Here is a 27,293-nt window from a genome sequence, read left to right as displayed (position 1 = left end):
GAGCACGTAACTCCCTCTTTTTTTGCACGGACTTTCAAGTAAACACGTTTTCATCTTGGTGAGCCCAGTTCGTAGCTCCCACAATATACGTGTCCAGTGTGTACCATTACTAAAACAGCTCAATAAAAATGCTTAGTCCAGTGCACTTCTTGCTCCTCACATACATAACATGGACATCTACACCTGCATGTCCCTCTGCAAGTCCCACACCAAGGGAGGTGGCTTTGGAGATTGTGGAGGCATTGGAAATGATCTTGCAGGAATCAATAGACTCTGGCATGGTTCTGGAGGACTGGAAGGTTGCAAATGTAGTTCCACTGTTTAAGAAAGGAGGGAGGCAGCAAAAAGAAAATTACAGACCTACTAGTCTAACGCCGATCGTTGGAAAGCTATTGGATTGATCCTCAAGGATGAGGTTATGAAATACCTCAAGGTACATGATAAGATAGGCCCAAGCCAGCATGGTTTCATGAAGGGAAGATCCTGCCTCACCAACCTATTGGAATTTTTTGAGGTAATCTCAAATAAGATTGACAAGGGAAAGGCTGTGGATGTTGCGTATTTGGATTTTCAAAAGGCCTTCGATAAGGTGCCACATAAGAGGCTGCTTAATAAGAGCCCATGGAATTACAGGAAAGATATTGGAAATGGGTGGAGCACTGGCTGATAGGCAGAAAGCAAAGGGTGGGAATAAAGGGATACTATTCTGGTTGGTTGCTGGTTACTAGTGGTGTTCCGCAGGGGTCAGTGTTGGGGCCGCTGCTTTTTAAACTATATATCAATGATTTAGATTATGGATTAGATGGTTTTGTGGCTAAGTTTGCGGATGACACCAAGTTAGGTGGAAGAGCAGGAAGTGTTGAAGAAATGGAAAGGTTGCAGAGAGACTTGGTCAGTTTAGGACAGTGGGCAAAGAAATGGTAGATGAGATACAATGTTGAGAAATGTACAGTTGTACATTTTGGAAGAAGAAATAATTGGGCAGATTACTATTTGGATGGGGAGAAAATTAAAAAATCAGAAGAGCAAAGGGACTTGGGGGTCCTTGTGCAGGATACCCTAAAGGTTAACCACCAGGTTGGATCGGCAGTAAGGAAAGCGAATGCTATGTTGGCATTCATTTTAAGAGTAATAGTGTATAAGAGTAATGAGGTATTGATGAGGCTCTATGGGGCACTGGTGAGACCTCATTTAGAATACTGTGTGCAGTTTTGGGCCCCCTATCTTAGAAAGGATGTGCTCATGTTGGAGAGAGTTCAGAGAAGATTTACGAGGATGATTCCTGGAATGCAGGGGCTAACATGTGAGAAGCATTTGTCAGCTCTTGGGCTGTATTCATTAGAGTATAGAAGAATGAGAGGAGATCTCATAGAAACATTTTGAATATTGAAAGGGTTGGACAAAGGAGATGTGAAAAGGTTATTTCTCCTGGTGGGTGAGTCCCTTTCTTGAATAAGGGAAGAACATCTGCAACCTTCCAATCTTCTGGAACCTCTCCCATCCTCATTGATGATGCAAAAATCATCACCAGAGGCTCAAAAATCTCCTCCCTCGCTTCCCACAGTAGCTTGGGATACATCCCATCTGGTCCTGGTGACTTATCCAACTTGATGCTTTCCAATAGCTCCAGCACAATACCTACATGCTCAAGCTTTTCAGTCCACTACAAGTCATTCCAAGATCCTTTTCCGTAGTGAATACTGAAGCAAGGTATTCATTAGGTACCTCTGCCATCTCCTCTGGTTCCATACAGACTTTTCCACTATCACACTGGATTGGTCCTATTCTCTCACGTCTTACCCTCTTGCTCTTCACATACTTGTAGAATGCGTTGGGGTTTTCCTTAATTCTGTCTGCCAAGGCCTTCTCATGGCCTCTTCTGGCTCTCCTAATTTCATTCTTAAGCTCCTTCCTGTTAGTCTTATAATCTTCTAGATCTCTATCATTACCTCATTTTTTGAACCTTTTGTAAGCTCTTTTTTTCTTCTTGACTAGATTTACAACAGCCTTTGCACACCACGGTTCCTGTACCCTACCATCCTTTCCCTGTTTCACTGGAACATAGCTACGCAGAACCCCACGCAAATATTGCCTGAATATTTACCACATTTCTTCCACACCTTTCCCTGAGAGCATGTGTTTCCAATTTATGCTTCCAAGCTCCTGCCTGACAGCCTCATATTTCTCCTTACTCCAATTAAACATTTTCTTAACTTGCCTGTTCCTATCCCTCTCCAATACTATGGTAAGGGAGGTAGAATTATGATCACTATCTCCAAAATGCTCTCCCAGTGAGAGACCTGACACCTGACCAGGTTCCTTTCCCAATATCAGATCATGTACAGCCTCTCCTCTTGTAGGCTTATCTACATATTGTATCAAGAAACCTTCTTGAACAAACCAAACAAATTCCACCCCATCTGAAACCCCCACTCTAGGGAGATGTCAATCAATATTTGTGAGATAAAAATCTCTCACAACAACCCTCTTATTACACTGGACAACAAAGATTTTGCTTCCTGAATACCTCTAGGTGTATCGTATGAATTTTAGGCTACTGATCTTGAAAATCACCATGAAATTTCCCTATCACGCACCATTTTTTGAAATCACTTGTTTGTTATTTCAATTCATAATTCAAATCAATTAAAATGTTGCCTACAATGTAAGCTGGAAAGTTTCCTATCTTGTCCAGGTGTGCTTGGGCATGCTTAGGCGGCGTGGCTGTGGAATGGCAGGACAGGTTTTAGTAATAATTATTGGATTCAGGACTGTAAGGATGAAATTTACTATTACCAGGCACAAAAATTTATATGAAGTATTTTGATATTTGAGACAAATGCTTCCCAGAATAACTGATGCCAAGATTAAGGAAAGCATTTTGTTGGTCCACAAATCAAACAGGTCATCAATGACAGGCAATTTGAAGAACATCTAGTGGGACCAGAGGAAATCACACGGAAGGAAGTTGTTTAAATTTTTCTTGGCATCTGCAGAGCACCAAATTACATGCAGCTGGTTGAAAGCATGATTCAAGCATATAAAACCATGAAATGCAACATGTCACTAAAGATTCATTTTCTGCATTCCCCTTTAGACTTCTTCCCTGCAAATCTTGGTGCTGCTAGTGACGAGCGTGGTGGAAGGTTTCACCAGGACATTGCGGTCATGGAGAAAAGATACCAGGGCAACTGGAATCTAGCAATGCTGGCGAATTATTGTTTGGACACTTAAGCGAGAAGCCTCAGACACTGAGTATAAATAAATATCATTAACAAAATATTAACTTAGTTGAACTATTGCAAAGCATCAGCACCATTATGCAATTAAACACATTATATTCAATAAAAGTTAGTTTGTTGTTTCTTCAATTTCTTACGTGATACAAGTAGTCTGTAATTATAGTTGTGTTCATCTTCAAGCAGTCTATCATAAACAAAAAAAATTCTGAGGAAGCAACACTTTTGAAAAAATTTGTTGTCCAGTGTTATTACACCTTTCCAGAATCTGTCTTCCTATCTGCTCCTCGATGTCCCTGTTACTATTGGGTGGTCTATAAAAAAAACACCCTGCAGAGTTATTGACTCCCTTCCAATTCCAAACTTCCACCCATAGAGACACCGTAGACAACTCCTCTATAACTTCTTCCTTTTCTGCAGCCATGACACTATCTCTGATCAACAGTGCGACACCCTCACCTCTTTTGCCTCCCTCCCTGTCCTTTCTGAAACATCTAAAGCCTGGCACTTGAAGTATCCATTCCTGCTCCTGCACCATCCAAGTCTCTATAATAGCCACAACACCATAGCTCCAAGTGCTGATCCATGCTCTAAGTTCATCTGCTTTATTCATAATACTCATCGCATTAAAATAGACACATCTCAAACCATCAGTCTGAGTGTGTCTCTTCTCTATCACCTGCCTATCCTCCCTTGCACACTGTCTCCAAGCTTTCTCTATTTGTGAGCCAACCTTCCTTTCCTCCGTCACTTCAGTTCAATGCCCACACCCCCCCACAATTCTAGTTCAAGCTCTCCCCAATAGCCTTTGCAAAACTCCTCGCAAGGATATTTGTCCCCCTCAGATTCAATTGCAACCCATCCTTTTTGTACAGGTCACGCCTGCCCCAGAAGAGGTCCCAATGATCCAGAAATCTGAATCCCTGACCCCTGCTCCAATCCCTCAGTCATGCATTTATCCTCAACCTCATTCTATTCCTATACTCACCTTTGAGGTCCTGCTTCTCAATTTCCTCCCTAACTCCCTTTAGTCTGCTTTCAGGACCTCCTCCCTTTTCCTACCTATGTTGCTGGTACCAATATGTCCCACGGCCTCTGGCTGTTCATCTTCCCTCTTCAAGATATCGTGGACACAATCAGAAACATCCCCCCGGCACCCAGGAGGCAAACTACCATCTGAGTTTCTTTCCTGCGTCCACAGAATCGCCTGTCTGTACCCCTAACTATAGAGTCCCCTATCACTGCTGCCATCCTCTTCTTTTCCCTACCCCTCTAAGCTACAGGGCCAGACTCTGTGCCAGTGGCGTTTAATATACACAATAATCACAGGGGGAAATTTGGTGTAGTAGTAATTACCACTGGATCAGTAATCCAGAGACCCAATTTATAAGCTGAGGACATGAGTTCGAATCCCACCATGAATTCAATGAAAATAACTGATGACCATGAAACCATGTCAATTGTCATAAAAACCCATTTGGTTCACTAATGCCCTTTAAGGGAGGAATCCTGCCATCCTTACTTCGTCTGGCCTATATGTGACTCCAGACCCTTGGTTGACTCCTAAATGCCCTCAGAAATGGCCTAGCATGCCATTCAGTTGTATCCGCTAAAAAGAAAATAATAGGAAATAAACCTGGACAGACCTAGGAACTAGAAACAACAACAGCAAAACCAGCTCTATCGACCCTGCAAAGTCCTCCTTACTAGCATCTGGGACATGCCAAAGTTGAGAGAGCTGACTCACAGACTAGTCAAGCAACAGTCTGATACAGTTGCACTGACTGAATCATACCTTACAGTTAATATTCCAGACTCCAGCATCACCCTAGCAACTCTCAACATTGACTTTGAACCCCATGAACTCTCATGGCACCAGGTTAAACATGGGCAAGGAAACCTCCTAGTGATTAGCAGATACCGTCCTCCCTCGGCTGATGAATCCGTACTACTCCATGTTGAGAAGCACTTGGAGGAGGCATTGAGGGCGGCAAGGGTACAGAACGTACTCTGGGTGGGGGACTTCAATGTCCATCACAAAGAGTGGCTCAACAGTACCACCACAGACCGAGCTGGTTGGGTCCACCTGGACATAGCTACTAGACTGGGACTACAGCAGGTGGTGAGGGAAACAACAAGAGGGAAAAACACACTTGATCTCATTCTCACCAACCTGCTTGCTGTGAAAGCATCTGTCCATGACAGTATTGGTAGAAATGACCACTGCATTTTTTGTGGAGACTAAATTGAAGAATTGAGACTAAATTCTCCATACTGAAGAAACCCTCCACTGTGCTAGAAGGGATAGACTTCGAACAGATCTAGCAGCCCAAGACTGGGCATCCATGAGCACTACTGGCCATCAGCAGAATTGTGCTCAACTACAATCTGTAACCTCACCCACTGTAACATTACCACCAGGCCAGGAGATCAACGAAGAGTGCAGGAGGGCATGCTGAGAACAACACCAGGTATACCTCAATATGAGGCATCACCCTGGTGAAGCCACAATATAGGACTACTTGCATGCCAAACACCATAAGCTATAGAAAGAGCTAAGTGATCCCACAACCAACAGATCAGATCTAAGCTCTGTAGTCCTGCCACATCCAGCTGTGAATAGTAGTGGACAATCAAACAACTCACTGGACGAGGAAGCTCCACAAATATTCCCCATCCTCAACAACAGAAGAGCCCAGCACACCTGTGCAAAAGATAAGGCTGAGGCATTTGCAACAATCTTCAGTTAGAAGTGCCAAGTAGCTGATCCAGCTTGGTCTCCTCCATAAGTCCCCAGTATCCCATATGTCAGTATGCAGCCAATCCGATTCACTCCACATGATATCAATAAACGGCTGAAAACACTGGATACTGCAAAGCTTATGGGCCCCAGACAAAATCCCGGCACTAGTCCTGAAGACTTGTGCTCCAGAACATGCTGCATCACTAGCCAAGCTGTTCCAGTACAGCTACAAAACCGACATCTACCCAGCAACATGGAAAATTGCCCAAACAGAACAAGTCCAATCCAACCAATCACCACCCTTACAGTCCACTCTCATCAGCAAAGTAATGGAAGGGGTTATCAACAATGCTATCATGCAGCACCTACTCGGCAATAACCTGCTTATGGATGCCTAGTTTGCGTTCCGTCAAGGCTACTCAGCTCATGACCTCATCACCTCCTTGGTCCAAACATGAACCAAAGAGCTGAGTAACAGAGGTGAGGTGAGAGTGGTAGCTCTCAACATTAAGGCAGTAGTTGACTGAGTATGGCATCAAGGTGCCCTAGCTAAGATGGAGTCAATGGGTATTGGGGGGAAACACTCCGTTGGTTGGAATCATACCTGACACAAAGGAAGATGGTTATGGTGGTTGGAGATCAAACATCTCATCCTCAGAACATCACCGCAGGAGTTCCTCAGGGAAGTGTCCTCGGACCAGCCATCTTCAACTGCTTCATCAATGACCTTCCTTCCATCGTAAGAAATGGGGATGTTCGCAGATCAGTGCACAATGTTCTGCACTATTGGTGACTCCTCAGATAGTAAAGCAGTTCATACCCAAATGCAGCAAGACCTGGACAACATCCAGACTTGGGCTGACAAATGGCAAGTAAAATATGCGCCACACAAGTGTCAGGCAATGGCTATCTCCATCAAGAGAGGCTCTAAACATTGTCCCTTAACATTCAGTGGCTTCATCATCATTCAATCCCCTACTATCAAAATCCTGGGGTTACTACTGACAAGAAACTGAACTGGTCTAGCCACATAAGCACTGTGGCTACCAGAGCAGGTCAAAAGCTCGGAATCATGCGGCTTGTAACTCAACTCCTGAATCCCCAAAGCCTGTCCACCAGCTACAAGGCTCAGGTCAGGAGTGTAATGGAATACTTGCCACTTGCCTAGATGACTGCAGCTCCATCAACATTCAAGTCAAGTCAAGGAAAATCACCTTTTATTGTCATTTTGACCATAACTGCTGGTACAGTACACAGTAAAAATGAGACAATCTTTTTCAGGACTATGGTGCTACATGAAACAGTACAAAATCTACAATGAACTACATAAAAACAACAGATAAAAAAACTACACTAGACTACAGACCTACCCAGGACAGCATAAAGTGCACCAAACAGTGCAGGCAAAACAATTAATAATAAACAAGACAATAGGCACAGTAGAGGAGAGTAAGTTGGTGTCAGTCCAGGCTCTGGGTATCAAGGAGTCTGATGGCTTGGGGGAAGAAACTGTTACATAGTCTGGTCGTAACAGCCTGAATACTTCGGTGCCTTTTCCCAGACGGCAGGAGGGAGAAGGGTTTGTATGAGGGGTGCATGGGATACTTTATAATGCTGTTTGCTTTGCGGATGCAGCGTGTAGTGTAAATGTCTGTAATGGCGGGAACAGAAACCCCAATGATCTTCTCAGCTGACCTCACTTTCCACTGCAGGGTCTTGCAATTTCCAAACCAGGCAGTGATGCAGCTGCTCAGGATGCTCCCAATACAACCCCTGTAGAATGTGATGAGGATGGTGGGTGGGAGATTGACTTTCCACAGACTTTGCAGAAAGTAGAGATGCTGCTGGGCTTTCTTTGCTATGGAGCTGGTGTTGAGGGACCAGGTGAGATTCTCCGCCAGGTAAACACCAAGAAATTTGGTGCTCTTAACGATCTCTACCAAGGAGCCATCAATGTTCAGCGAAGAGTGGTCGCTCCGTGCTCTCCTGAAGTCAACAACCATCTCCTTTGTTTTGTTCACATTAAGAGACAGGTTGTTGGTTCTGCACCAGTCACTGAACTTCCTCTCAGTATGCTGACTCATCGTTCTTGCTGATCAGACCCACCACGGTCATGTCATCGGCGAACTTGATGATGTGGTTCGAGCCGTGTGTTGCAGCACAGTCATGGGTCAGCAGAGTGAACAGCAGTGTACCGAGCACACAGCCTTGAGGGCCCCCACGCTCAGTGTTATGGTGTCGGAGATGCTGCCTCAAATCTGGACTGACTGAGGTCTTCCAGTCAGGAAGTCTAGGATTCAGTTGCAGAAAGAGGTGTTCAGGCCCAGTAGGCTCAGCTTTCCAATCAGTTTCTGAGGAATGGTTGTGTTGAATGCTGAACTGAAGACTATGAACAGCATTCAAACATACATGTCTTTTTTGTCCAGGTGGGTTAGGTCCAGGTGGAGAGTGATGGCAATGGCGTCACATGTTGAAAAGTTGGGACGGTATGCGAACTGCAGGGGGTCCAGTGAGGGGGGCAGCAGGGTCTTGATGTGCCTCATGACGAGCCTCTCGAAACACTTCATGATGATGGATGTGACTGCATTGGGACAGTAATCATTGAGACAGTACACTGAAGACTTTTTCGGCACAGGGACGATGGTGGCAGCCTTGAAGCATGTTGGAACGACGGCGCTGCTCAGGGAGATGCTGAAGATGTCAGTGAGAACATCTGCTAGCTGGTCTGCACATCCTCTGAGCAGTCTACCAGGGATGTTGTCTGGTCCAGCAGCCCTCCGTGAGTTGACCTGCACAGGGTTCTTCTCACATCGACCACAGTGAGACATAGCACCTGGTCATTTGGAGGAAGGGTGGACTTCCACGCCGCCACGTTGTTTTCCACCTCAAAATGAGCGTAGAAATTGTTCAGCACATCTGGGAGGGAGGCAGCACCCGCACAATCAGGTGATGTCCTGCAGTTGGTGACGTCCTGAATGCCCTTCCACATGCGCCGCGTGTTGCCGTTGTCCTGGAAGTGGCTGTGGATTTGCGGGGCGTGTGCACACTTTGCCTCTCTGATGGCCCGGGACAGTCTGGCCTTCACTGTTGTTAGGGCTGCCTTATCGCCTGCTCTGAAGGCGAAATCACGGGTCCTCAGCAGCGCACAAACCTCCGTGGTCATCCAAGGCTTCTGGTTAGCACGTGTAATGATGGTCTTGGACACAGTGACATCGTCGATGCACTTGCTGATGTAGCTAGTCACTGATGTCATGTACTCCTCTAAGTTGGTAGAGTCACCATCGGTTGCAGCCTCCCTGAACATGTGCCAGTCAGTGTGCTCAAAGCAGTCTTGAAAAGCAGAGATGGCTTCTGCTGGCCAGGTTTTCACCTGCTTCTGAACTGGTCTGGAGCACCTGACGAGCAGTCTATATGCTGGGATGAGCATAACAGAGATGTGGTCTGAGTAACCGAGGTGGGGGCAGGGCTCCACCTGGTACACGTTGGGGACATTTGTGTAAACAAGGTCCAATGCGTTCTCCCCCCTCGTTGCAAAGTCCACATACTGATGGAATTTGGGGAGCACTGACTTGAGGTTCGCATGGTTAAAATCTACAGCAAGAATAAACAGTCCATCAGGGTGTGTGTTCTACAGTTCGCTAATGCACCCATACAGTTCACAGAGTGCCTCTTTAGCATTAGCACTTGGGGGGGGGGGGGGAATGTAGACACCGACTATAAGGACAGTGGTGAATTCCCGTAGTAAATAAAATGATCTGCATCTAACAGTCACAAACTCCACTAGCGATGAGCAGTATCTGGAAACCAGGGCAGAGTTCTTGCACCATTCTGTATTGATGTAAACACACAAGCCACCACTGCAAGTCTTACCGGAAAGAGCTGCATCCCTGTCCACTCAAAACAAGGCGAGCCCGTCCAGCTGAATGGCTGTATTCAGGATTCCATCGGTGAGCCACCTTTCTGTGAAAACATACGCACAGCAGACTCTATACTCCCACCGAGTGTTTCGTTGGAGTTGGATGTAGTCCAATTTATTGTCCAGGGAGCAGACATTGGAGAGCAGAATGGATGGGACAGCCAGCTGGCTAGGGTTTGCTTTTTGCCTGGCACGGACCCTTGCCCACTTTCTTCGCTTCCGCTTCCTCCAGCCATCAGCATCAAGCGACTCCGAGTACTGTAGGCCCGCTCCCCTCAGCAAGCCGAGGCCATGTAATTTAACCAGCAGATCTTCATGAAGGTTTGTTTTTGGGTGATCTCTGTATTGTAGCAGTATCTGGTGACTGTAGATAGTCACTCTGTTATCCATGTGCCCTAATCAAAAATTGTGCCTCAAAATTAAATTTAAAAATTAAAGTAACACCAGGTCCAAAAGGCCGCTGAAGCTTGACACCATCCAGTACAAGGCAGCTCACTTGATTGGTACCCATTCCACAAGCATTCAATCCCTCCACCATTGAAAACAGTTGCAGCAATGTGTACTATCTACAAGATGTACTGAAACAACACACCAAAGTTCCTAAGGCAGACCCTTCCAGACCCAAGACTATTACCATCAGTAGGATGAGAAGAGCAGATACCTAGAAATACTACTTGGAAATCCTCCTCCAAGTCACTCACCATCCTGACTTTGAAACATAATGCCATTCCTTCATTGTCGCTGGGTTAAAATCATGGAATTCCCTCCCTAATAGCACTATGACTATACCTACACCTCAGGGACTGTGGTGGTTCCAGAAGGCAGTTCATCATTACCTTCTCATGGGCAACAAGTGCTGGCTTAGCTGGCGACACCCACATCTCATAAATAAATAAGATTAAAAAATAATGTGCAATAATGTGTCATAACAACATACAAAATAATAAAGCAGAGACTACTGTATTATGATGCGTGCTCTTCTGTAACGCACAGATTAACTAATTTACTTTAATTAAATTAGACATTAAAGCAATTTCTTTTCCAAATATTTAGTACCTTTAGCAGCATCACAATATTATACACACTTTCAAGACATACAGACACTGGAAGCAGCTTGTAAGCTTTCCTTCAGTACTTTAGAAACAAGTCTTTCACTTAATGATTTGTCAAAATCATTGGTACAATGTATTATTAGTCTTTCATACAATTTATGTTCATAGAGAAAACCAAGAAAGAAAAACTACGCAATTGCAACCCGCACCTGAAAATGTGGCGCCTTGAGAATTATAGCCAACTCTGCCGCATACTCATTGTGATGGGTGACACAGCTGATGTCCTCAAGAATTTGCTTCACAAGATCCACATTATTCTCTCTCACAGCTTCTAGCTTGGTGTCTTCAAGTCGTTCATGAGCCTGTAACAAACAAGGTAGTACACATATCACCCCTAACACATTCCCATCTCCACAGCTGCAGTCTGTGGGCCAAAGTAGAAATAGTTAATTACTTAAAAGGCAATGAGTGTGGAGCTGCCAGGTGAAGTGGTAAATATGGGCTCACTTTTAACACTTAAGAAAAACTTGGACAGGTACATGGATGAGAGGTGTATGGAGGGATATGGTCCAGGGGCAGGTCAGTGGGATGAGGCAGAAAAATGGTTTGGCACAGCCAAGAAGGGCCAAAAGGCCTGTTTCTGTGCTGTAATGTTCTATGGTTCTAACAATACACATCAGAATTGCAGAAAAGTGTAGTAGGGAGAGTGAAATAACCTGGGAAAGGGACTGGGGCCTGATGGGAATGTGAGGAGAATAAAATTAAGTTAGGATAAAGGTTTGAAAAAAAGGGTGCTTATGAGACTAGATTCTTTTCCATTTCTATTTATCTTTGGAAATAGCCAATCCAGGAACTGAAAAACCCAATTGGCTTAGGATCAACATATATTAGGAGACCGCTTTGCCAAGCATCTTTGCTCCATCTGTCAAATCAGGTGGAATCCCCCAGTGGCCACCCAATTTAATTCAACTTCCCATTCCCATTCTGATATGTCCGTCCATGACCTCCTCCACTGTTGTGATAAGGCCACACTTAGGCTGGAGGAACAACACCTTATATTCCGTTTGGGTAGCCTCCAACCTGAATGCATGAACATCAATTTCTCAAACTTCCAATAATGCCTCCCCCCCCTTCACCATTTCCCTCTCTCACGTTATCTCCTTGCCTGCCCATCACCTCCCTCTGGTGCTACCACACCCCCCCTTCTTTCTTCCATGGCCGTCTGTCTTTTTCACCAATCAATGTCCTAGCTCTTTGCTTCATTCCCCCCTCCCTACAGGTTTCACCTATTGCCTGGTGTTTCTATCTCCCCTCCCCCCAACCTTTCAAATCTACTCCTCAGCTTTTTTCTCCACTCCTGCTGAAGGGTTTCGACCTCAAACATCCACTATGCTTTTTTTTTTCCCATAGATGCTGCCTGGCCTGCTGAGTTCCTCTAACAGTTTGTGTGTGTTGCTCGGATTTGGGATTTATGCAGAAATTAATCTATTACAAAATGCTCTCAACCACCTGATTATGACTGGTTTCTAAGAACAACTGAAAATGGTTTTCCTATGGCTGAACATATCCTGTAGCTGGCACTCACTGTGCACTAAGACTACTGCATTTACAGGATTTTCAAATTCAGCTGCAAATAAATTAAACCCCTCAACCACCAGACTCTTACTGTTCCCACAACCTTTGGACTCACTTTCAAGGACTCTTCACCTCATGTTCTCAATATTTATTGCTTATTTACTTATTATTACTCCTTTCTTTTTGCATGTGCAGTGTTTGTTGTCTTTTTATATTGGTTTCTCCATCCTGCTGGGGGTGGTCCTTTATTGATTCTATTGTGTTTCTCGTATATCCTGTGAATGCCCACAAGAAAATGAAACTCAGAGTTTTATATGGTGATATATATGTACATTGATAATAAATTTATTTCAAACTTTGAAGTATTAGACTAATTTAAATAATATTTACTTGCGTTTTTTTTTAGAGAGACAACACAGAACAGGCCCTTCTGGACCAATGAGTCGCACTGGCAGCAACCTATTTAACCCTAGTCTAATCACAAGACAATTTTCAATGACTAACCTACTAAATGGTATGCTCTTGGACGGAGAGAGGAAAGCCATGCAGTTACAGGGAGTATCATCACTAGCACATGTCATAAGATTTGTCATTTTGCAGCACCAGTACATTGCAATACATAATAATGAAAACAAAACCTATAAATCACAATAAGAAATATATATATTATATATATAGACAAATTAAAATTTTTAAAAAAAAGCAAAAGAAGAGAGCAAAAGGGTGAGGGAATATTCATGGTTTCATTTTCCATTCAGAAAGCTGATGACAGATGGGAAGGAAGAAACTGCTCCTGAAATGCTGAGATGTGTTTTCTGGCTCCTATACTTCCTCTTTGATAGTAGCAATGAGAAGAGGGCATGTCCTAGATGATGAGGGTCCTTAATGACGGATGTCACCTTTTTGAAGTATTCCCCTTTTAAGGCGTCCTGAATGCTAAGGAGGTTAGTACCCATAATGGAGCTGGCTGAGCTTACAACATTTTGCCGCTTTTTCTGATCCTACGCAGTAGCCCCTCCATACCAGATAGTGATTCAACCAGTTATAATGCTCTCCATGGTATTTCCATAGGAATCTGCAAGTGTTTGGTAACATACCAAGTCTCCTCAAAGTCATAACGAAATATAGTCGCTGCCATGCCTTCTTTGTAGTTGCATCAATATGTTGGGCCCAGAATAGATCGTTAGGATGTTGACACTCAGGAATTTGAAAGTGTTCACCTTTTTCACTGCTGATCCCTCGATGAGGATGGGTATGTGTTCATTTAAGTCCAATTCCTTGGTCTTGCTGATATTGAGTGCAGGGCTGTTATTACAATACCACTCAACTAGCTCCGACATGCCTCCTCCTCAACATCTGAAATTCTGCCAGCAATAGTTGCGTCATTGGCAAATTTACAAATGGCATTTGATATGTGCTGTAGGTATAGAGAGAGTAGAGCAGTGGGCTAAGCATGCATCCTTGAAGTGCGCCAATGTTGATTGTCAGTGGGGAGGAGATGCTATTTGGGATCGACACAAGCTGAGGTCTCCCGGTGAAGTTAAGAAGCCAGTTGCAGAAGAAGGTTCAGAGGCCCAGGTTTTTAAGCTTGTTGATTAGAACTGAAGGTATAATCATGTTGAACGCTGAGCTGTAATCAATAAACAACAGCATTGTTGTTGTCCAGGTGATCCAGGGCCGAGTGGAGAGTCAATGAGATTACATTTGCTGTAGACCTATTGTGGCAATAGGCAAATTACAACAGATGTCAATCTCCTACTTACATCATAATTGATTCTGGCAATGACCAACCTCTCAAAACACTCCAGCAACGTTAGATGTGAGTGCCACTGGGCGACAGTTATTGAGGCAGCTCACCAGGCTCTTTCTGGGCACTGGTGTGATTGTTGCCTTCTTGAAGCAGAGAGATTGAAGATATCCTTGAGCACACCCTCCAATTGGTTGTCACAGGTTTTCACTGCTCTATCAGGTACACCATCAGGACCTGACACCTTCCAAGGATTCACCCTCATGAAAGATGTTCTGATGTCAGCCTCTGAGATAGAGATCACAAGATCACCAGATGCAGCAGGAATGTGTACAAGTGTAGTTTTATTCTTCCGTTTAAAGCACGTTTAAAAGGCACTTAGCTCATCTGGGATTGAAGCATCACAGCCATTCATGATGAGGTTTCACTTTGTAAGAAGTAAAGGACTGAGTTGAGGGCATCCGATTGCACCTCTAACTTCAATCACAATGGTTTCTCCACTCTTAAAATAGCCTTCTGTAGTTTGTACCTCCTTACAGACAATGCTGGAATTGAACTCTGAATTTCAACACCCTGATCTGTAATAGTGTCACACTAACCATTACACTACTGGGGCATCCCACAAAACTGTGAATGTCAACAAATGCTCAGACTCACAATTTTGACATCCTGTAAGACAGCAGTTTGGCTTAGTCATTTGTCATAAATAGTTCAGTCAATACTGATGCTCCTTGAATGAGCTGGGTCCTGCCAAACATTTTGGAAGTGCCTTCATTCAGGAAGTTACTTCTTAAAGATCCTCTAGTAACATGGGAGACAGTTCATTCCTGACTGAAAAATTGATGTCAATCTCTTTCACAAACCTTTCTGTTATCATCCTCAAATCTCTGCTTTTCTCATCCCTATCACTATTTCCTACAATTTCTGCAACCTATCTTAACACTTGCAGTGCCTTATTAATAAATGATCATGCAGTTAACATGCTTTTATGATATAAAGGGAAGGGGAGACATTTAAAGAGCTGCAATCACAGTACCTTGGCAAGAGATCTGACAATTGGACTCTCCATTATTCCTTTGAGGAAGATCAGATCTATCTCCTTCGCTCCTGTTGAGGTGGGCAACTCATTGAGGTTGTCCAACACTTGCTGCATTGCTACAGAAAACGTACAAAAGGGAACTTTAAACTGGGCACCATGTAGCAATAAAAATTAATTAGAAAACAGAAATTTAAACGCTATTTATATTCACAGAAAATAGTTCAGTACAGCACAGGCCCTTTGGCCCACAAAGTAGTGCTTACCTTCTAACTTACTCCAAGTTCAATCTAACTCTTCCCTGTTACATAGCCCTCCATTGTTCTACCATCCATGTGCCTATCTAAGAGTTTACTAAATGCTCCCTAATGTATTTGCCTCCACCACCCCTAGCAGCACACTCATCACACAATGTAAAAAAAAACTTTGAAATCCCCCCTATTTTTCAACCAATCACCTTCTGACAGAGCAGATCTGTCAGATGTAATTTCTCCTCCTCCCCTCTCTCCGCAGTAGCATTGTAATTCCATTGTCCCATCTGCCAGTGCTGAGTTCATGCTTATCAAGTGCATATGCTCAGGGCGGGCTCAGTGAGACAGTTAATTTTGGGGGATGGGGAAAAGTGCTGGCTCCTGGAAATGGTTCGTCAATTGATTGATTTTGTTGCGCAATGCCATTATGGACATTTGTAATTCTGAAGGATGTGAGTTCCTGTATGTTAGCTTTTGTCTAATTGTTCAGACTCATGGTAACAAACCCTCCTACCCTGCATTCCAAAGAATGGCCTACCCTTTTCTCCTGGAGGCAGAGATTCCTACAGTCTTTTTTTGGTAAGTGAAGACAGAGCATGTGGTGAGGTAGAACATAGAATAGTACAGCACAGTACAGGCCCTTCGGCCTACAATGTTGTGCCGACCCTTAAACCCTGCCTCCCATATAGCCCTTTCACCTTAAATTCCTCCATATACCTGTCTAGTAGTCTCTTAAATTTCACTAGTGTATCTGCCTCCACCACAGACTCAGGCAGTGCATTCCACGCACCAACCACTCTCTGAGTAAAAAACCTTCCTCTAATATCCTCCTTGAACTTCTCACCCCTTACCTTAAAGCCATGTCCTCTGGTATTGAGCATTGGTGGCCTGGGGAAGAGGTGCTGGCTGTCCACTCTATCTATTCCTCTTAATATCTTGTATACCTCTATCATGTCTCCTCTCATCCTCCTCCTCTCCAAAGAGTAAAGCCCGAGCTCCCTTAATCTCTGATCATAATCCATACTCTCCAAACGAGGCAGCATCCTGGTAAATCTCTGCTGTATCCTTTCCAATACTCCCACATCCTTCCTACAGTGAGGTGACCAGAACTGGAAACAGTACTCCAAGTGTGGCCTAACCAGTTTTATAAGAGCTGCATCATTACCTCGCAACTCTTAAACACTATCCCTCAACTTATGAAAGCTAACATCCCATAAGCTTTCTTAACTACCCTATCTACCTGTGAGGCAACTTTCAAGGATCTGTGGTCATGTACCCCCAGATCCCTCTGCTCCTCCACACTACCAAGTATCCTGCCTTTTACTTTGTACTCTGCCTTGGAGTCTGACCTTCCAAAGTGCACCATCTCACACTCTTCCAGGTTGAACTCCAGCTGCCACTTCTCAGCTCATTCCTGCATCCTATCAATGTCTCTCTGCAATCTTCTCGACAATCCTCTACACTATCCACAACACCACCAACCTTTGCGTTGTCTGAAAAATTGCCAACCCACCCTTCTACCCCACATCCAGGTCATTAATAAAAAACACGAAAAGTAGGGGTCCCAAAACCGTTCCTTGTGGGACACCACTAGTTACAACCCTCCAATCCGAATGTACTCCCTCCACCACGACCCTCTGCTTTCTGCAGGCAAGCCAATTCTGAATCCACCTGGCCAAACTTCCCTGAATCCCATGCCTTCTAACTTTCTGAATAAGCCTACCATGTGGAACCTTATCAAATGCCTTAATTACTTTCAGACAGAAGAGTTAAAGCTGCAGTCCTAAAGGTCTGATAGTATATATATCTGTATTTTTCTCATGTCACTTTTGCTATTTTTCCATTATTTCCGCTGTAAATATTTTTGCACTTTTCCCAAAAAATTTTCCATCTTTCGGCACACAATAATCTTCTTTCCACTGAATGTGCTTTTGCATCCTGTCGTCTGAATTTTTAAAGTCCACACCTACAAGGGCACGAGACCCTCACCAAAAACTGGATTGTGTGACTAGTGTTACGCCTGTGCCCCCCCCCCCCCTTTTTGAGAATCGCAAGATTGCTCAGGAGACCCAGGAAATGAGAGAGAGAGACGTTTGGAATGTCCTGGCCCCAGCGATACAAAGCCACGGAACAGGTCATTGTCTCTTGGAGACGGAATTGTGTATTGAATATTGTGCTTCATGGAAGCCCTCAGGCAACGTGGGCTGGTTGGGGGATGGCATCATTCCACCCTGATTGACATCTGACACCCTGTGAGTCAGGATAAAAGAGGGTCTGGGGAACAGCCCTTCACACACGCACCAGGAGAAATGCTAGAAGTTCTGTGACGGCATTTAATAGCGATAGCCGGTGGAGGGCCCACGTGTATCCCTTCCCGTTGCCCGGGATTGGGGCCCTACCACGGAAGGCGGCTTAGCTAAAGGAGAAATCAGCCCCAACGACTCTCGAAGGATCAACATCATAAAAGGAATGGGCAAGTTTTTATCCGTCTCTCTCTCCAACCAAAAGCTGCAGCTTGAATGAACTGAATTTACTTTTATATTTCCATCGGACAATACATTATCCCCCGACAACGATAGAGCTATTTCTTATTGATTATTATTATACCAGCGCTTTTAGATTTAGTATTGACGACGTGTATTATATGTATGTTTGATATTATTATATTATATTGTATTATATGTATGCAATATGTATGCATTGATATTATTTTTGTGTATTTTTATCAATAAATACCATTAAAAGTAGTACCATCAGACTTCAACAGACCTCTCTATCTTTGCTGGTAAGTGGCCCAGTTACGGGGTATGTAACACTAGCAACACCAGCGAAACCACAAGACAAACAAGAAAAAATGGGTGAGAAAAATTATAAATTAAGGCCAGGGAGGCTCAAGTGAGATGCTGACAACATTAAAAAAATATATCAAAAAATACAGAGCAGGAATTATTCTACTAAAGAATTAACTTTTCTTTGCACAAGATGTCTCCTGTGTCATCTTATTTCAATTACTTAACCAAAATGAATAGGTAATTTGATTTTTGAAGTGCAAAACTAATTAAGTTAAAAGTAATTATTCTGAGAGGTGGAGACCATGAAAAGTCTCCAATGCCACATGCAGAGAGCAGACCGACAGCAAATAACCCCTTTTTTATTTCAAGCATATTATTTTCTTTTGCTTAACTCAAAGGCATGTTCATTGGATGCATTAAATCTACTTCATTAGTAGCTTCACATCCTGCTCCATTGAGTTGTGAATGAACAGCAACCCAAATATCATTTGGCATCCTTCACACATTCCATATTACATAGGTGGTGACCATTTAAGGCCATTATCTATGCCAACTCTCAATACCATCAATTTTGTTCCCATCATCTATTAACCCTGACATCCCTATTAACTGCCCTCTAATTTGCTTGCTACCCACATTTAGGGCAATTTATATTTCCAGGGTGTATGGGGTGTCCAGGAAGGGGCAACACCTCTGGTGAAGGAGCTTGTTGTGTCAATTCTGGGGCAGTTCACTATATATGGGCCCCACCCAACACTTGGTTCTCACCGTAGCTCCCAGTTGCTGTTTGCATGGAGAGGCCACACCATTGCACAAAATTTCATCGGGGGGGGGGGGGGGCTAAACTAGGTGAGGGTAGCTGGTGAGTTTCATACCCCCAGTGTGAAGTCAGCTCCTGTGGACTGAGCAGATAAGATCAACAGTGAGATCCAACAGCCAGGAAGGCTGTTTTGCAATATTCTTGTGGAGAGCGAAGGGCTTTTCAAGGTACATAAGTAGACATGGTCATCTATTACAACCAAATAAGGCCCCAGTTTGTGACGACTACTCAGAGCACTGGATCCAAACACTGAGGCTATTTATCTTACCAGGAAACCTTTGACACGTAAAAAACAGGAGCAAGAGTAGGCCATCCAGTGCATCGAGCCTGCTCCGCCAATCAATAAGATCATGGTTGATCTGGCCATGTACTCATCTCCACTTGCCTGCCTTTTCCTCATAACCCTTAATTCCCCTACTGTGCAAAAATCTACCCAACCTTGTCTTAAATATATTTACTGAAATAGCCTTCACCACTTCATTGGGCAGAGAATTCCACAGATTCACCACTCTCTGGGAAAAGCAGTTCCTCCTCATCTCCATCCTAAATCTACTCCCCCGAATCTGGAGGCTAAGTTCTCAAGGAGACATTGAAGGAGGAGACAGGGATAATCCATATGAACACCGGGAGAAGAGCATGTAGTGAACAGTGGTGATCAGGAGTCAGAGACTAACCAAATGCTGATTGTTGATTTCATGTAATCAGATTAAATTGGCAAGGTTGACACTTATCCTGTGCTTATTGAGGATGGAGAAGCACAATAAATATGTGGGGGATAAACTTCCCCATGGAAATCGAAAAAAAACTAGTAGATATGTATGACTGTCATCACCAATTGCCATTTTGAAACCATAGTCTACAGCAACACTACAGCACAAACAGGACCATCTAGTCCCTGCCAAACTATCTGCCCAGTCCATCAATGTGCACATGCACCATAGCCTTCCATACCCCTCCCATCCATATACCTATCCAAAATTTCTCTTAAATGTTGATTGATCCCCATCCATCATTTGTAGCTCATTCCATTCTCTCACCAAGTGAAGAAGCTCCCCCTCATGTTCCCCTAAAGCATTTCACCTTTCACCCTTAACCCATGACCTCCAGTTCTGTTTCGCCCAACCTCAGTGAAATAAGCCTGCTGCATTTACCCTATGCATACCCCTCATAATTTAGTATAAATCTTTCAAATCACATGGGAAAACAGCATACTCGATCACTGCTACTCTCTCTTCCACAATGCTTACAAAGTGCTCCTTCGCCTGCCCTTCAGAAAGTTGGGTCACTCCTCCACCTTGCTGGTGTACAGGCAGAAGCTAAAACAAGAGGCTGCCATAGTTAGAATCGTCCATTCTTGGTCTGACCATTCGGTCTCCATGCTACAGGACTGCTTTGATGACATCAGCTAGAATGTCTTTTATGATAAGGATGTCTCTTGAGTTCACGGATGAGGTCACGAGTTTCATCCAGAAGTGTATCGAAAATGTTGCCCCCCAGAAATCAGTCAGTGTCTATCCAAACCAGAAACCCTGGATCAACGGTTCCGTGCATGCAGCACTTAGTGTGTGACACAGAATGTACATTGCAGGGAGTCAGCAGGAGCTCAAGAAATGCAGTCATGATCTATGTAAAGACATCAAGGCAGCAAAATTATAATACTGGGACAAGATCCAGACATAACTCTCCACCAACAACACACACAGCTTATGGTAAGGCCTGCAAATCATTGCAGACTTCAGAGCTAAGCACAGTAGTGCTGCCAACATTGCTGCCTCTCTCCAAGATGAGCTATACCTTTTTTACACTTGGTTTGATATCACCAACACTGAGCCCCCAAAGAAAGCCGCCAAAGTGACCTTAGTGACCTCTGAGCCTTAAGTATGCAGACATTTCCAATGAGTGGACAGTCACAAGGCTGTGGGACCAGGTGTCATCCCAGGGCTCAGGATGTGTGTGGCACAATTGGCAAATGTGTCTACAAATATTTTCACTCTCTCCCTCTCCCCCTCCTGCTTCAAATCATCCACCATTGTCCCTGACCGAAAAAGACCAAGGTGACTGGCGTCCCGTCGCATTCACCTCAATAATCAGCAAATGCTTTGAGAGGCTGGTCAAGGACTACATCAGCAGCATGCTACCACTCACACTGGACCACCTACCAACACAACCGATCAGCAGATGGCGCAATAGCCACAGCTCCACACACCATCCTTGCATATCTGGAGAGGAAGAATGCTGATGTGAGAATGCTGTTCATGGACTACAGTTCAGCATTCAACACTGTAATTCCCTCCAGGCTTGACAAGAAGATCAGAGACCTCAGCCTTCACCCTGCCTTATGTAGCTAGATCCTCAACACAGGAGCCCCCAGGGCTGTAGACCCTCCTTTACTCTCTGGATACCCATGGCTGTGACGCCACCCACAGCTCCAATGTGCTAATTAAATTTGCTGACATTACTAATTTGATTGGCCTTATCTCAAATAATAACGAGACAGAAAAAGTCTTCACTCTGACACAGTGGTATCAAATAAACAACCTCTCCCTCAATGTCGCAAAAACAAAGGAGCAGGTTGTGGACTACAGCAGAAATTGAGACAAGCTAACCCCTATTGACATTAATTGATCTGGATTTGAGGATGAACAGCTTTAAGTTCCTCCACATACATATCACCGAGAATCTCACTTTGTCTGTACGTATCAGCTGTGTGGTGAAAAAAGCACAACAGTGCCTCTTTCACCTCAGGCAGTTAAAGAAGTTTGATATGGGTCCCCAAATCCTCAAGACTTTCTACAGGGGCACAATTGAGAGCATCCTGACTGGTTGCATCACTGCCTGGTATGGGAAATGTACCTCTCTCAATCACAGGACTCTGCAGACAGCCCAGCGCATTTGAACTTCCCATGATTCAAGACAGTTACAGAGACAAGTGCATAAGACAGACAGACAGACATACTTTATTGATCTCGAGGGAAATTGGGTTTCGTTACAGTCGCACCAACCAAGAATAGGTAGAAATACAGCAATATAAAACCATAAATAATAATAATAAGTTAATTATGCCAAGTGGAAATAAGTCCAGGATCAGCCTATTGGCTCTGGGTGTCTGACCCTCCGAGGGAGGAGTTGTAAAGTTTGATGGCCACAGGCAGGAATGACTTCCTATGACGCTCAGTGTTACATCTCGGTGGAATGAGTCTCTGACTGAATGTACTCCTGTGCCTAACCAGAACATTATGGAGTGGATGGGAGTCACTGTCCAAGATGGCATGCAACTTGGACAGCATCCTCTTTTCAGACACCACCATCAGAGAGTCCAGTTCCACCCCCACAACATCACTGGCCTTACAAATGAGTTTGTTGATTCTGTTGGCGTCTACTACCCTCAGCCTACTGCCCCAGCACACAACAGCAAACATGATAGCACATTAACATGATAAAAAGGGCCCAAAGGATCATTGGGGACCCAAGTCATCCCAGCCACAAACTGTTCCAGGGGCTACCATCCAGGAAAGGGTATCGCAGCATAAAACCCAGGACCAACAGGCTCCAGGACAACTTCTTCCACCAGGCCATCAGACTGCTTAATTCATACTGATACAATTGTATTTCTATGCTATATTGACTGTCCTGTTGTACATATATTTATTACAAATTACTATAAATTGCACATTTAGACAGAGACATAAAAGAGGAGGAGATGTTTGCTGTCTTGAGGCAAGTTAGGGTGAATAAATTCCCAGGGCCTGCAAAGGTGTTTCTAAGGATGCTGTGGAAACATAGCAGGGTCCTAGCAGAGATATTGAAACCATCCTTATCCAAGGTTCAGGTTCTGGAGAATTGGAGGATAGCTAATGTTGTTCAGTTATTCATATAGCTCAGAGCATTAGCTCCACCATCCTCATCCTTTTGATTCCTGATTTTGTATGTAGCCTTAACATCTTTCTCCACAAACACTCCACTCTTTGTTTCGGCTCTCTGGTTCCCATCCCCCTGCAAGTCTAGTTTAAATCTGCCATCCCATGCAGCACCAACAGAACTGGCTGCTAGGATTAGTCACCCTACAGTTCAAGTGCAAACCATCCCTTCTGTACATGCCCAACCTTCCCTGGAAGAGAGCCCAATGATCCAAAAATCTGAAGCCCTGCCTCCTGCACCAATTCTTTAGCTACTTGTTAAATTGTGTGATCTTCCTATTTCTGGCCTCACTAGCATGTGGCATGGGTAGCAATACTGAGATCACTATCTGGATGCTTTGTCCTTTTAATTAGTACCGAACTCCTTAAATTCACTTTGCGGACCTCGACAAACATCGGATCCATGTCATTGGTACTGATATGGGCTACGACCTCTGACTGCTCACCCTCCTACTTAAGAATACTGAGGACTTGATCTGAGATGCTCCTGACCCTGGCACCCAGGAGGCAACAAACCATGCGGAATCTCATTTTCGTTCAAAGAACCTCCTTTCTGTACCTCTAACCAACAAATCCCCCATCACTACAATTAGTCTCTTCCACTTCCCCACCCCTTCCCTTCTGAGTCGCAGAGTCAGACTCCATGGCACACTGCTGTGACTTTCCTCTGCTATGTCATTTCCTCCAACAGTATCCAAAGCGGTATATCTATTGTTGAGGGGGAACAGTCACAGGGGTAGCCTGCACTGGCTACATATCCTCTTTCTTCCACCTAACGGTCACTCAGTTACCTGTGTCCTACAGCTTAGGCGTAAATACCTCCCTATATGTCTTGTCTATCAACCCCTCAATCTCCTGAATGATCTGAAGTTCATTCAGTTCCACCTCCAACTCCATAACATGGTCTGTTAGAAGCAGCAGCTAAATGCACTTCTTGCAGGTTAGGGACACTGGGGGTTTTCCTACCCTCCCACATCCTGCAAGAGGTGCATTCCACTATTCTGCCTGGCACACCCACTGCTCTAAATGTGAAATAAGGAAAAAAGGAATAAATAATGAAAAAAATATATACCTGCAGCCTAGCCTCTCCTCACTGAAGCCTCAGCTCCCCACTCCAACACTGGCTCACTCACACAATGACTGTTCCCACAATGGCCACTCCATTTAAACCCAATTTCTTTTTATTGGATCTTGCTAATTACCTAATTACACACATTCCAATGTCTCCTCAGGACTGTGGCATGCAAATATGCTGATTCCCCTGCTCACTTAACCTCTCTCCCTTCAGGGAATAAGGTGTCTCCTTGGGACTGTGGCACATAAAATAGGAAGGATATACTAAGGGGATTAGACTACGAGGAGAGATTGAGTCACTTGGGCCTGAACTCACTGGAATTCAGAAGAATGAGAGGAGATCTTATAGAAACATATAAAATTATGAAAGGGATAGATAAGATAGAGGCAGAAAAGTTGTTTCAATTGGTAAGTGAGACTTGAACTAAGGGATATAGACTCAAGATTTGGGGAATAGATTTAGGATAGAGATGAGGAGGAACTGCTTTTTCCAGAGAGTGGTTAATTTGTGGAATTTCTTTGCCCAATGAAGCAGTGGAGACCACCTCCATAAATATATTTAAGACAGGGGAATTAAGGGTTATGGGGAAAAGGCAGGTAAGTGGAGATGAGTCCATGGTCAGATCAGCCATGATCTTATTGAATGGCAGACCAGTTGGCCTACTCTTGCTCTTATTTCTTATGTTCTTATGTCATCAAGTCTTACTGGACAATGAAAATCAGGTGGAATTTTGATTGCTATAACATTTAATTGCAATAGGATCTTAATATCATCATATATTCTGGAATTAGTTTGCCTGTAGCAACTGGCTTCAGGTAAGCAAAAAAAACCCAGCTTGTATAGTATTTTAAAAGCAGGATGACACAACTGTGCTGATGTTGAAAGTCAAAGCCAGCATAAAAGCAAATGAGAAGACATATAATAGATCAAAAATTAGTGAGAAGCTAGAGGATTGAGCTTTTTAAAAACCAGCAAAAGGCAATTAAAAAATCATAAGGAGGAAAAGGATGAAATATGAAAGTAAGCAAGCCAATAATTATCAACTAGGATACCAAACTTTTTTCAGGATATAAAGAGTAAAAGAAAGGCCAGAGTAGTATTGGACTCCTGGAAAATTATGCTGGTGAGGTAGTAATGATGGTCAAGGAAATGCTGACTGAACTGAATTAGTATTTTGTATCAGTCTTCACAGTGGAAGACACTAGCAGTATGCCAGTTGTACGAGAGTGTCAGGGGATAGAAGTGAGTGTAGCTGCTGTTACTAGGGAGAAGATGCTTGGGAAACCAAAAGGTCTGAAGGTAGATAAATCACTGGGATAACACCCCAGGGTTCTAAAAGAGGTAGATGAAGGGACTGAGGATGCATTAGTAATAATACTTTCAAGAAACAATTGATTTTGGCATGGTTCCAAAGGAATCACTCCACCCTTCAAAAGGGGAGGGAGGCAGAAGGTGGTACATGATAGACCAGTTAGCCTGGCTTCAGTGGTAGGGAAGATGTTTAAGTCGATTGTTAAGGATGTGATTTTGGGGTAACTTGAGGCATGTGATAAAATAGGCCATAGTCAACATGGTTTCCTTAAAGGAAAATCTTGCCTGGCAAATCTGTTGGAATGATTTGAGAAAATAACAAGCAAGATAGATGAAGGAGAATTGGTGGATGTTGTGTACTTGGATTTTCAAAAGGCATTTGACAAAATGCCACACATGAGACTGCTTAGCAAGTTAAGAGTCCATGCTATTACAATAAAGCTATTAGCATGGATAGAGCATTGGCTGATTGGCAGGAGGCAGCCAGTGGGAATAAAGGGAGCCTTTTCTGATTGGCTGCCAGTAACTAGTGGTGTTCTACAGGTATTGGGCAGGGCTGCTTCTTTTTACATTATATGTATGCCAAAGATTTGGATGATTGAACTGATGGCCAAGTTTGCAGATGATATAAAGATAAGTGGAGGAGTAGGTAGAGTTGAGGAAACAGGGAGCATGCAGGAGAACTTTAGACAGATTAGCAGAATGGGCAAAGAAGTGGCAGATGTATAGTGTCAGAAAGTGTATGATCATGCACTTCGGTAGTAAGAATAAAAGCATAGACCATACATTTACTGACACTATTCCATCTGCCACTTCTTTGCCCATTCTGCTAATCTGTCTAAAAGACTAAAAGGGAAAAAAATTCAAAAATTTGAATTTTTGTAGTTTGAGTTAGTTGGCGTGGAAGGCAAATGCAATGTTGGCAATCATTTCAAGAGGTCTAGAATATAAAAGCAAGGATGTAATGTCGAGACTTCAAAAGGCACTTGTGAGGGCTCATTTGGAGTACTATGAGCAGTTTTGGGCCCTTTATCTGACATGGGGGGGGGTTCAAAGGAGGTTCACAAAAATGATAAAACTGATTCTGAGATTGAAAGGCTTATCATGTGAGGATCATTTGATGGCTCTAGGCCTATACTTGCTGGAATTTAGAGAATGGTGGCAGGGAAGCAAATCTCATTGACACTTATTGAATGTTGAAAGGCCTCGATTGAATGAATGTGGAGAGGATGTTTCCTATATTGGCAGAGTCTAGGACCAGAGGACACTGCCTCAATATAGAGGGACGTCCATTTAGAACGGAGATGAGGAGGAATTTCTTTAGCCAGAGGGTGATGAACCTGTTGAATTTGTTGCCACAAAACAGTGTGGAGGCCAGGCCACTGAGTATATTTAAGGCAGAGATTGATAAATTCTTGATCAGTCAGAGCATGAAGGGTTACAAGGAGGAAGCAGAAGAATTAAGTTGAGAGGGAAGTGGGTCAGCCATGATGAAATGGCAGAGCTGACTCGACGGGCCAAATGGCCAAATTCTACCCCAGTGTCTTATGGTCTATAATGAAAGGCCTCCCTTATAATTAGATACCCTATGTTAACACAATTTTAAACCCTCAGCCCTGAAATGGTGGAATTAAGCCAGCACACATAATGCCGAAAATTATTTGGCAAAAGCTAAACTATACCTCATCTCCCACCTAGGTAGCCTCCGTCCTGCCGGCATGAACATCCAACTCACTGACCTCCGTTGATACCCCTGCCCCCCATCCCTATTATTTTAGTCTGGTTCTCTTTCTCTTTCTTTCCCCCCCCAGCCCTACCT

At 43.8% G+C, this 27,293-nt stretch overlaps 1 protein-coding gene across 8 annotated transcripts in view; it reads right to left on the bottom strand.

Annotated features, from left to right (window-relative positions):
• LOC132378224 (protein PALS2-like) overlaps positions 1-27,293 on the bottom strand; it is a 187,727-nt gene that overhangs the window by 66,015 nt on the left and 94,419 nt on the right. For 7 of the 8 annotated variants that reach the window (XM_059944941.1, XM_059944943.1, XM_059944939.1 and 4 more), the window contains 2 exons: positions 15,309-15,427; positions 11,160-11,312 (listed from right to left, as the gene is read on the bottom strand). The exons of the other annotated variant lie outside the window; for it this stretch is intronic. In XM_059944941.1, coding sequence (XP_059800924.1) covers positions 11,160-11,312; positions 15,309-15,427 — 272 coding nt within the window. The remainder of the gene's footprint in view (positions 1-11,159; positions 11,313-15,308; positions 15,428-27,293) is intronic. 8 annotated transcript variants of the gene reach the window in all.

The sequence above is a fragment of the Hypanus sabinus genome, chromosome 20, assembly GCF_030144855.1.
Source record: "Hypanus sabinus isolate sHypSab1 chromosome 20, sHypSab1.hap1, whole genome shotgun sequence".
NCBI lineage: Eukaryota > Metazoa > Chordata > Chondrichthyes > Myliobatiformes > Dasyatidae > Hypanus > Hypanus sabinus.
Note: the sequence above shows the minus strand (reverse complement) of the source record. Positions and strands in the feature narration are given on the sequence as shown.